At 36.0% G+C, this 12,581-nt stretch overlaps 1 protein-coding gene across 1 annotated transcript in view; it reads right to left on the minus strand.

The window, feature by feature from the left end:
• The window catches only part of LOC121313276 (eukaryotic translation initiation factor 3 subunit H), a 119,138-nt gene extending 106,948 nt beyond the window's left edge, over window positions 1-12,190 (minus strand). The window contains exon 1 of the mRNA XM_041245646.1: window positions 11,939-12,190. Coding sequence (XP_041101580.1) covers window positions 11,939-12,151 — 213 coding nt within the window. The 5' untranslated portion in view covers window positions 12,152-12,190. The remainder of the gene's footprint in view (window positions 1-11,938) is intronic.
• Between the last annotated feature and the right edge of the window lie 391 nt (window positions 12,191-12,581).

The following is a 12,581-nucleotide window of genomic DNA, read 5'->3' on the forward strand; positions in this document are numbered from 1 at the left end:
TGCACAAAAGCAACTACAGATCACATTTTTTTTTTTTTTTTTAAATGCATCACAGTATCTAAAACTGTTTAGTGATTAACTGTTTTACATTACCGTAGCTTGTCTCGTTTGTTTTGTTGCTACATTTTCTGAAACTGGAGGAAGCGCTGTGCAAGTGCACAACATTTTAGATTTAGATTTAGATTTAGATCCCTGGGAAAAATGAAGGTTATAAGGGAAATTCTGGTGTCTGGTTGAAGGCAGGTGGAAAGTTTGGCACAGCCAATTAGATAAATATATTTGTATCTGGCAGTTGGCTCTGCCGATCACCTCTGCCTTTCCTCAACAAACTAAGCTCTATAAAAGGAGAGGAGGTGACAAACCCATGGGGGTCTACCAGGGAATGCAAACATCTGGCCTGTGTGGTTTTATATTGTGTTTTAAGAAACAACGGTTATTTAAAAAGGTCTAAATATTTGATGGGGGTGAAATAACTTTGCCTTCTCCCAGTTAGTACAGAGTTAAGGAGAACTGAGCACCTTATAAGTTTAGGTTATTTCTCTTTTGAATAAACTTCCACAGCCAGCACATCAACTGACAGTGTTTGTGTGACTTCTTTTCACCGAAAACAGCAACATTGCTCACCTGACCTACAAGGTGTTAAATCACATGTGGCCAAAATAAAAATAAAAAACAAAGCCATCATAGGACATCATAGAGAATTATGCATCTGTGTACCAACTGTAAAGACATGAGTGTTTAGTTGTGGTCTGTATCACAGATATGGTTAAACAATGCAGCAGTGAAAAATGTATCTTTTATTGGACAACACTGCCAATCACAGACCAGCTCTATGTACTAAAAAACACGACAATAAAGGAATATATAAGTTAACCTTAATACAAGGCTTATATCTCGATGTTATGTCACAGAATCATTCAAGGAACCAAAAACTCACCATGACCACAATTTGGCAGCCATATTAGGTCAGGGTGCAGTTAGGATTTTGCTGGAGGAGTTTCCATTGAAAAAAATTAAGTTGGCATTTCAAATGGTTTACAGAATATCAGCAGTTGAAAAAGCAGAGGGATCTTAAAATATACAATAATTTAGTGCAACAGACCATGGGAAGTAACAACTAAACCAATGACCTAAATTTAATCAACCACCTAACTAATTAGTTCTGTGTATGGTAAAAGGTTTTTTCTAAGTGAAATAAAAGCTGCAATCCTGAACGGGAGCAAATGCCATACAGTTCTGAAGGTAAATGGAATGCATTTTAATGATATTAGTCGTCAGTCATACACAGGATGGATATCCCAGAGCAACACACTGTGACTACATCACTTAAAATCTGTTTAATTTACATTCCATGTGTCATATTGTCAAGAGCGTAGTGCTTGAATAAATGCATGAGGCACAGATTAGATATGCACACAGCCTGCACAATGCAAATCCGGGAACACTAACTATTCAAGCGTTCACTGTACATATTTTTCTGGCTATTTCAATACAATGACCATGGGTACTGGCAGTGATGCAAAGCTGGTGGAACACTGTTAACTCACTAGTGTTTAAGATCTGAGGCCTACTGTAGGCCTAAAGCTTTTGGCGGTCACAGCTGAAGGGTCACTTCACATCCAATCTCACCCTCCACACTGTGCTGTGCCACAATCCCCCTCCCTCTACATGCATATCACACAGTAACAGTGCTGTACTCAGAAGGGATTAACAAGGAATGTGTATTCACTTTATCGAAACAGAGAACATAAAAAAAAAAACACACCTGCACAATGAAGTGGCACACTCACTGTCTAATTACAAACGATGCAGGTGTTTCCTGCTTTACTGCACTATCCATGCTGCGTACGTGCCTAATCACGCGAGTTGTGATCAAATTCTAATTCAAAAACAGCTTTATTAGCTGTACACGTCATTGCACTTGATACAGTACCGTATTACATGTAGTCCGTTTGGCCCAAAATGATTCTTATAAGCGGATTGCTTGATTTACCATGGTTAGTATAAGAATGACTTTGGCTCAGTGGTTTTGATCACTATATGAGGTTTACTTATAAACAGAGTGCACTGTATTTTACATAGAAACCAATTGGCTGTTCCATCAGTTATTTGCTGGCAGGATGCATGTATTATAAACCTTGCTAAAGCTACAACTTTGCAAAATATAAATTAGGAGCATACAAAGTGTGCCATTTTACAGATAATGTGCTACATTTATTCAGAAAGATACATTTTACAATTCTCTTTTTCCCCAGAAAAAACATAGCTTTATGACATATTAAAAGCACAAGTGTGTATCTGCTTTCCCTTTTGAGTTCTGGGGTGCTGAAGGGATGTCATTTCTGGCCTGATGTCCACTTTGGGGGCTCATAACTCAGTAACCACTTGCATCGTATATATAGTTTTTAATTTCCGATAAACTGGAACTTCAGATATTGGCACCATTGCACTTTTGTCTACATTTGGGTACATAGCATTAACATTTATGGTCACAAATAGATAAGGCGTTGACATATTAATAAACTATATGAGCAGTTCTGTGTGTGCAGCGAGTATGAACAAAATATTTTGATAACTTTGCTGCTCTCAAACATGGCCACTTTTCAGTGCTCATTTTCACCACAAGCACCTCCGTTACAGGCCCTTAAAAAACACACTTCCAGTTACTGCCATATGTGACATCAATAGAATCCGAGATGGTGCGGTGGGAAAGACCCTAAAATGCAGTCAATCTGGTATGGAATGATCCTAAACTAAACTGAGTTCTCATTTGACTTCAATGTGCAAATGTACACAGAAACTACCTAGAGCCTCACTGAAGAGAAAAGGATTGAAGAGGTTAATGCTGTTTAAACAATAATCCATAGTATGCAACTCAAATATAGATAAACAGTGTTTATATAATATATTATGTGTCATATGAAATACATGAATCACTAGATTGAGGTACTTAATGGGGAAGCCTGCATAAATCCACCTATGCTTTGACAAAGATTTAGTAGTGATAAGCCTTGAAATATGTTATATTATTTACTATATCCTTTGCCTTTTTACTTTGTAAGACTTACTTTATTTGGAAGCTGTATGTAGGTGTATGTAGGTGGTGGCATTACATTTTTAATTAAAAACAGACAACTGTGAAACTTGGGATCGCACAGCATTATACAGTACACCCACCTTAAGCTAGATAGACAGTTTTCTCCTCTTCAACTAGATCAGAGAAATAGTTTGTCTGCCCACTTGTGGTACTCATGCAAGTGGTAGATTAAATGCGGGCAAAGAGTGAATGACAATATGAAAAAAGGTTGCTTGGGAGTTTATGCTCAATAAATTAAAGTTATTGATCATATAGAAACACTTGCCACAAACTACTACCTACTTTTTTCAGGGATTCAGAATGGAACTGGAACGACAAACCAAAAATTATTACGTTACGGAACGAAAACGATATTCAAGATTTTGTTTATCGGTTAATAACTTTTTTCTGTTCCTTTTCAGCCTGTTCTCTCTGTCTCTTTCCATGGTTCTCAAACATACAATCATTTGAAAAAAGCGCTCTTCCCATAGTCTTACACCCCAGTGGTCAAAGACAAAACATTACATCACAGCCAGCTCATGAAATTCAACATTACATTCATAGCTTGATTTTTTGGAGCAGCCAGCAGCGAATCAAACCGCAGTATGTTTAAATTTTCCTTAATTTCAGGCTTCCATCTTGCGTATCCACATTATGTGATTGCTCAGAACAAACAGGTACCGTTATTAACTTATGTACACAGAAAACAAGCTGTAAAAATGTGTGCAAGTGCAGTGCTTTGTTAATAAAATGGACGTTTGATAGTTACAGTGCAAAGAAAAAGTTTGTTAACCCAAATGATAATTATGGAAATTCCACAGTTTTACCATGATAGCCTTCTTGAATCAAAAGTCTTATCTTAAATATCCAACAGGGTTTATATTAGCCAATTCCATGTCTTTTGAAACAAAATGATGTATGAATTAGACAATGATAATTAAGATTCAGGGTATGTGAAAAAGTAAGTGAACCCCTGGTTTTATCAGCTCAATTAGGGGGATAATTAGAATCAGGTGTTTAAATAATTAAGTAGAACTTTAGGGGTGAGTTTGGGAGGCCCCATCCTATATAAAGATCAGAAACTTTGTGAGTTTGGTCTTCACCATACAGGTGTGTGGAAACACGTCATGCGACGATCAAAAGAAATCTCTGAGGACCTCAGAAAAACAGTTATTGATGCTCATCAGTCTAGGAAGGGTTACAGAATGTGTTTTAGAATGGCCTAGTCAAAGTCCGGACCTAAACCCCATCGAAATGTTGTGGCAGGACCTGAAGCAAGCTGGCCATGCAAGGAAGCCCTCAAATGTCACCGAGTTGAAGCAGTTCTGTAAAGAGGAATGGGCCAAAACTCTTCAAAACCGATGTGAGATACTGACCAACAGTTACAGGAAACGCTTAGTTGAAGTCGTTGCTGCTCAAGGGGGTGCCACCAGTTACTGAATCTAAAGGTTCACATACTTTTTCACACATGGATATTGAATGTTGGATCATTTGTAGATAAATAAATGGTGAAAGGGTATCATGTTTTTGTCTCATTTGTTTAATCAGGTTATCTTTACCTATTACTAGGACTTAGATTAAGATCTAATAACATTTTAGGTTTGAAATATGTGAAATATGAAAATCCTAAGTGTTGGAAAACATGGATTGAGAATTGATTAGCAGTTTGCTATGCATGTGGACTGGCAGAGCTATACTGGTGTTTTTTTTTTCTGAAAAGAGACTAATATTGCAGATAGCAGACTGTTTGGTTCAAATTGCATGTACTGCTAACCATTGATATAGATGCTGCGTCTACAAACTCTTGCCCAACAATGACTGCAAGCTAACGAGATAACAATGCTGTGGACTAGAAGGGAACAGGCTCTAAAGACTTCAGAGAGATCAAAAGAGATAATCCCACTGGCATCAAAGGGGGTCGCAAGGAGATAACAAAAGGCAGATGTATGGACCGGAATGTATGGAATGCACTGAGTTCAGAGGTTGTCACACTAGACTACACACACACACACACACATTAACACTCGCACAATAAATTAAATTACCTTTGCAATTGGTTAAGTGTCAGAGAAAGGGGAGGTGGACCATCTATACAGAAGGGTATTTAATGTCATGCAAACATTGTAATGTTGAGTATTGTGTTTGTCCTGTACCTGGGACCAGACTCCCTGCATATCTCAATAAACCTGGCAACTGACTGAAGAAAAGGACTCTGTGCATTTTCTTGAATCTACTTACTCACCATCTATTTTTTTAAGTTACTTCACTAAGGGGTTCACAAACTTTCTCGGCACTGTATATTCCTGGATATTAAGAGTTAAGGCATTTTACAGTCAACTTGAGAAAACAGCAATGTTTATTGTATAACTAATTTCTTTTGTTGTATTCAAGGTTTTAACAGTTCATGATTTATTGTTCAGTGTTTAATTTTCATTGTTCAATCCAAAAGTAGTATGTAAAAGTTGCACGTTGAATTTGTTGTAGGTCTTCCTGTGAAATGTGCATAGCGGTAACAACACTCCCCTTACTGATTAATAAAAAAGTGTTCATACATAAGGCTACGATTTTGTCACAGACACGTCACGTTAATCGTGAATTTGAAAAAAAGTCCATGAAATCTTGAAAATGGATATAAAACAGTTCTGATTAGGCAGTTCCTTTATTTCCTTTAAAACATACATTATCATGCACTGAAAATATTAATCTGAGTATCTGTAAATTGTTTGGTTTGTTGTTTCACGCAGCATTTATGTGTAGCTTATAGCTCAGCGAATGAGATAGCTGAGCGAGCAAGCATGTAAAATCTGCGACAGCTAAAATGCAAAAAAAAAAAAAAAAAAAAAAGAGAGTAACTGGTTTTCTGTAGACAGAAGAACAAATGCATCGGGCAACATAAGTTTACCAACTTAGGGGTTTTCTTTACAACATCCTGTTTGTTTCAGAATCGTGGAAAACTATAAGCCTAGTTTTATGCAGTACTTCAGTTGCAGATGAATGAGACACGTGAGGCGCAGACAGCTGGCTTTACAGCTTCACTATTTGCTGTATGGGACACATTGTGTTGCATCCCTTTTGACTGCACAATGTTCATATAAATACAATAATTTTAAATACAAACTGTATTTGTGTAATTGGACAAATGTACATTTAAGTAGCTGTGCTGAGTCTGACTCTCTATATAAGAGAATTAAAAAAAATCAAAAAGCAACATTGTTGCTCCATTCTCTCAACCAACAGAGAACCCGAAAGGGATAATTTCAAACATTATTTAGATGCGTGTATGTGACAGTGAGAGACATTTTAAGTATTTTAAAATGACAGATGAAATCTTTGACGAGCTGTTAAGGTGTACGCCTTTAGTTTTATGCAGTACTTCAGTTGCAGATGAATGAGACACGTGAGGCGCAGACAGCTGGCTTTACAGCTTCACTATTTGCTGTATGGGACACATTGTGTTGCATCCCTTTTGACTGCACAATGTTCATATAAATACAATAATTTTAAATACAAACTGTATTTGTGTAATTGGACAAATGTACATTTAAGTAGCTGTGCTGAGTCTGACTCTCTATATAAGAGAATTAAAAAAAATCAAAAAGCAACATTGTTGCTCCATTCTCTCAACCAACAGAGAACCCGAAAGGGATAATTTCAAACATTATTTAGATGCGTGTATGTGACAGTGAGAGACATTTTAAGTATTTTAAAATGACAGATGAAATCTTTGACGAGCTGTTAAGGTGTACGCCTTTCCAAAAAAAAAAAGACATGCGTTGCAAGATTTTAAATTACTTCCGTCTTTTCGCGCAGGGCCCTTTTATAACATAGCTCCACCCCTTTATCTTAAACAGGTGCTGGGGCTTTAAACACATCTAATTGGTCCTCAGCCACACACCAGAACCAATGGGTACAGAAAACAGCCAATTACAGGGGAGACACAGACAGCACCACACGTGCAGACTACACTTACACTGAGACAGGGTTACACAAGCAAATGGCAGAAAATACAGAGTAGAAAGGGAACACAATACAGCGGAAATTACAGTACACAAACACAGTACAAAACATAATTGCATGACCGCTACAGTATTCAAAATGTTTATTTTGTTTATTTTGTTAATTAATTCAGGAAACAATATTCGCATTAGGCAATTAATGAATATGACTGATTATTTTATTTTAAAGTGCTCTGTTTTGTTGACTCTGTCTTTATTAAAACAAAAAATATCACTATACAAGCAACAAGATGTACTGGTCAGATCTTTTTCTGCATAATCATTTGCTGTAAAACTGTGGTCAACTAATATTACTGACAGTTTACGCACGAAATGCAGAAAAAAAGTACACCCACACAGACAAACAGGCACGTACAAATACACATAAGCACATACTATGATTTTCTATCTATGTTTAAGTCCTCTTTTTATAGAGCATGGTATAAAAACTTATTCAAACAAATCCTCATGTTTTAAGACAAGTTTTATAAATACACTGGCATTTAAATACAGCACTCTCCATTTGTCATATTCCTGCTGTCAAGCCTTTGCCTTGTTTTGTGTAAAAATTTCCAGCGTAAACATAACGGTAAATTAAGAAAAAAAAAAAATCAACCCCACTGTCCAAAGAAGAAAAAAAAAAAAAAAGGTTTGAAAACTACATTAACATCATGGCCACATGGAAATAAATGAGACTTCTGAAACAGTGGCATGTGACAACGTAGTAATGTTAAATATTATTAGTTTCACTCAAGACAGATGGGACTAATTTAAAACAAAATAATATGTATAAAATACATTAACAAAGCAGGTTACTCTTGATCTCTGCATCACCATCCTGTATTTGTTCACAGACGCATATTCTAAGTAACTTTTAGAAGCAACAACACAGATTACGCTCGACAGCAAGTTAACATGTACGACATTTTTTATTTCATGGACTATTCGATTTCATTAAAATATTATCGACTTGTTACCGTTGGGTCCCAATTGATTATCGTTACAGGCCTAATTTTTATAGTTTGTATGAATACATACTCTCCCTAACTCTAATTTGAGTTAACAAAATAGTTGTTATTAAATCACCACTTGATCTTATTATATATATCAAGTAGACCACCATGACCACAACATGTAATGTGATACATATGATCAACTCCTTCAAAACACAATTTTTCTAAAAATGGACAGCATCTACTTGAAATCTATCACTATGGATAAAAGACATTCCGATCAAAGTTTGCTGTCTAAACTTGAAGGACTACATGGTTTCTCAATCTTTTATTATTTTTTCAGTAGAACTTTATATATGTCATCAGTATAAATAACTTTCACACAATGAGCATCATTTAAAAAACAAACAAACACTGGTCTGGATACCTATTGTAAGCTTTTCAAAATAGTTAACATGGTGTTTTTCTGTACAAAATTAATTTTTCTGAAATAAGGTCTACTTTGTATGTTACAGATGGCTTTATTAAGACACTGGGACTAACCTAAGTGCTACTTATGGAAATTCACTGTTGTGCTGTAACAGTTTTGGAACTTGATGGTAGCCACTAGATGGCAGGATTTTTTTAAATGAATTCAAGAACTGGACGTATTTTCATTGTGATAGTTTGGAAGCTGGTATTACTTGTAAAAACTATTAAATCCTATTTGAGTGACTGCATGAACAGAGTTATAATCTACTCATGGTTTATTAAACAGTAATAATACCACACAAATGGATCAGTTTAAGTGAACACAGTATTTGTACCTCAATGACTCCATTATAACAAATGTGAGTTTCTAGAGGTCATAGTAATACATTCTTCAATATACAATGATCTCTTCCATCTGGAGGAGTCCAAGTGCTTGTACTACTAACCTTAATCCCATGCTCATAATTACCCTCTGAATCTGAGATATTTTCATTGAGAAAATATTCTGCTAATCTCATGCGTCTCTCCCACTCTTTCAATTTCATTTTTTCAATATGGGTCACTGAGTCTATGTACATTTCATATTGTTTTATATTGCTTTCCATTAGTACTATTACATTAAGTAATTGTTTTATGGTCATTTTATGAACCACACCTATACATCAAAATAAACAGTTCCCATCCTGCTCTATTTGAACTATGTTGTAGCAGTCATAACTATTATTCTCACATTGCTCAAGCAATCTAATCGAAACTGTTTCAGCAGTGTTTTCCTTATTCTCAGATTTGTTATGACTTGAAATTTTAATTTTTTCTAGACCCATTCTATTTTGTAATCCCGGATGACCTATTAATTTGTGTAATATCATAAACTGTTTGTTGTTCAAATGTTCTAGCTTTTTTAATTCTCAAGGTTTTCTACTTTACAAAGTAACTGTGTAATTTCTGATGGAGGGAACATGCAATCTATGTCATTTATAACTATCTCTAGTTTGTTTTTGTTTGTTTTTTAATGTATACATGACGTTCTGTAGATGGCACAGGTTGATTCTATGGAACTATACCCTCCTCCCAAAATGTAAATAGTTCCAATGTCATTCATGTACAGCTAACTATACAAATTCTTTAAATTGAGGTGCACACTCATCTTATAATTAAAGAAAGTGATCCACTCCATATTTAATTTTGAATAAAAAATCATTATCATCTTTATTATTTAAAACACTGAGGTTTATAATATATCAAAAACCTTGTTATGGCAGAGACACCTGATAGACAGATAGATATATTTAAGTGATAGAGCCCGGGCTCTACCGTGTGGTAGATGACCGCGACTGGAGTTATGCATCCCGAGCCGTAGACTAGGGCGCTGATGAAATTCAAGGTCATCTTCTACCACGCAGTAGAGGCCACATTGAGAGGGCTCTATCGCTATTAGAAAACGATTTATTTCTATACTTTCTCTTAAAAAAACACTTTAAAACCTATATTTACCTTGAACTTCTCATATTTCACCAGGTAACATTCCACTGAGGAAAATAGTTCTTAACACAATAAGTAGAAAAACGACATCCACGTAGAGAAAACATTATTATTAAAATTATTATTATTGCTAACATTTATTTATTGGGGTCTTACTCTTTCTTACTATAATTTATCTGGACATGTACAGTGGATTGGCTGGTGCAGAATGAACTGAAACAGGGTTGGCAGTTTGACTGGCTGGTTTTGAGGGAGGGTGTTGTTTGGACCCAGTCGATGACAGAATTGTGGACCAATCATGTCTTCCCTGTTGATTTGCTGTCCAGTAGCTGCGAATTGAGCCTTCAATACGGTGTCCTGTCACAGACATGATTTCCCTTGTCTCTATACCAGCGACAGAAAGTATGTTTAAGTAGCTTCTTTATGTTATCAGATCAGTTGTAGATTAGAACGTTAAAGGAAAAAGCCAGTGTTTATGCACGGACTGATTTTAAAATGTAATTTCACAGTTAAGCACTTCAGCGTTCCAGTGGGCATCTATGCAAAATAGAAGCCTGCAAGATCTGGAAGCTGACTGGCTGTTCGCACTAAATCGTTTTTTTTTTTTTTTTTTTTTTTTATATTATATACATACATTGTCCAGGCTTGCCCTAAACAAGATCATTGGTTTGCAGTGTATGAAACGTTTGTTCTATTATTGTTCTCACTATTACCGTTCACTAAACGTTGCTTATTTTGTCTACATCACAATTTTTTTTTTCCTTTATCTTTTACAGTACATTCACAAAGATATGCCCTACTGCTGACTAGCTTAGATTAGTTATCGTACAATGAAAAAGCTTATGTTATGTACAGAGTACTGGGATGAGAATTGGCCCGGGCTAACGTTCACCCCCCCAGAAGAGTACTGGGGTAAGAATTGGCCTGACAGGATGAGAATTATCCTGTAATACCAGCACTGCTGCGGACAGTGCCGAGCCACTGAATTCCCAGTGCCAACAGGCTTATGCAAGTGTGTGCTGGCATGTGGCAAGCCGTTTTAACATGTAATCCTATATTGCTGATTTCAGCAATTTTAATACTGATATCAGTAATGTATTGCTGATATCAACAATTCTCAATGTTATTTTTTTTATATATCAAAAAACAGAATTGTTGATTTCGGAAAATTGTAGATATCAAAAAAATGTAATTGTTGATATCAAAAATAGTACCTTTTATTTTGATAACAATTGTATTTCCGATAAACAATTACAAAAATGTAGTTATGTGGCTATGTTATTTAATCGTAATTAAAACGTGTGCATATGTGCGCGCGTGTATGTATCAATCAATACATACCCCTATATTATCTGATATTATTGAAAACCGCGAATCAAATTTGAAGTTTGTATCATATAGCATAAAACAACGCAGGCGAAAAGTTTATGAATGCCTTCAAAATGAGACTGAGCGAGTTGTGAGGTGGAGAAAGGAGAGGTGGTGGGAGAATGGAGCAAGACGACAGTGTAATCACCTGCCACTTTTACCAGCTCACATTGCTTATTCGGGAAATAAAATAAAGTGTTACCTACCCTACTTTTTTTTTTTTTTTTTTTTTAAGCGTAACCAGAACCACACTTTTTTTTTTTTGGCCTAATGGAAAAGAGAAGCCGGTTTTACTTTTAAAATAACTTTCTCGACAAGACCTTGTCCTCAAAAGTTTTACATAATCTACAGTACAACAACGAATGTAACAGTTTACCTCAACCAGTACTATAACTTTCCATAAAACTGTAGTAAACGTTTACTTAGCGCTATTTTTTCCCTCTAAATGCGTAACGAAAACTGTGGAGGTTTAATAAGAAAGACCGTATAATGAAATGTTAAAAAGCAAGCAGATAAGACTGGAAATAACGATCACAAACAATGAAATCAATAGCCTGCCCACATGTGCATGTGTCTTGGTCGCGGCTACTCACCAGCCCTTCGATCTGGATCTGCTTGACGGGGCAGTCGAGGGTGTTGGTTGGGGCTGGGGCCGAGGTTGCAGCTGCAGTTGGAGTTGGAGTTGGAGTCGGAGTAAGAGTCGGGGTTGGGGTTGGAGATGGGGATGAGGATGGAGATGGGGATGGAGATGATGCTGCATCTTCAGATGCAGCAATTGCCGATGCCAAGTCTTTGCGATCTGCCATCTTTCCTGGTTCAGAAGTTAGAAAAGGGGAAATGGATCACCGGAAAGTGTACCTGTAGATATAGACCAGAATGAAACAAATGTTGCACCTATCTTCAGACCTTATTTAGTTCCTTCATTTAAACTAACTGTACTATTATCTATATAATATGTCCCACCGAAATATTCAACACTAGTATATTACATTGAATACAGATAGGACACAGGAAACACATTCAATTAAAATGTACACATACTCTATCACTATTGCAAATCTATTAAAAATTATTTGATCAATATATTTTGAACCTCTGCACAATTATCAAGCGTCATTTTAGTTTAGTAATGGTTTGTAGAAAAAAAGAATATCTGAACCCTAAAATTCGAAATCAGTGGCAAAATATCATATTTAAGCATTTACTTTAAAGTTAGGTGTTAAAACATTGATATCG

The sequence above is a fragment of the Polyodon spathula genome, chromosome 3 (genome assembly GCF_017654505.1).
Source record: "Polyodon spathula isolate WHYD16114869_AA chromosome 3, ASM1765450v1, whole genome shotgun sequence".
Taxonomy (NCBI): domain Eukaryota; kingdom Metazoa; phylum Chordata; class Actinopteri; order Acipenseriformes; family Polyodontidae; genus Polyodon; species Polyodon spathula.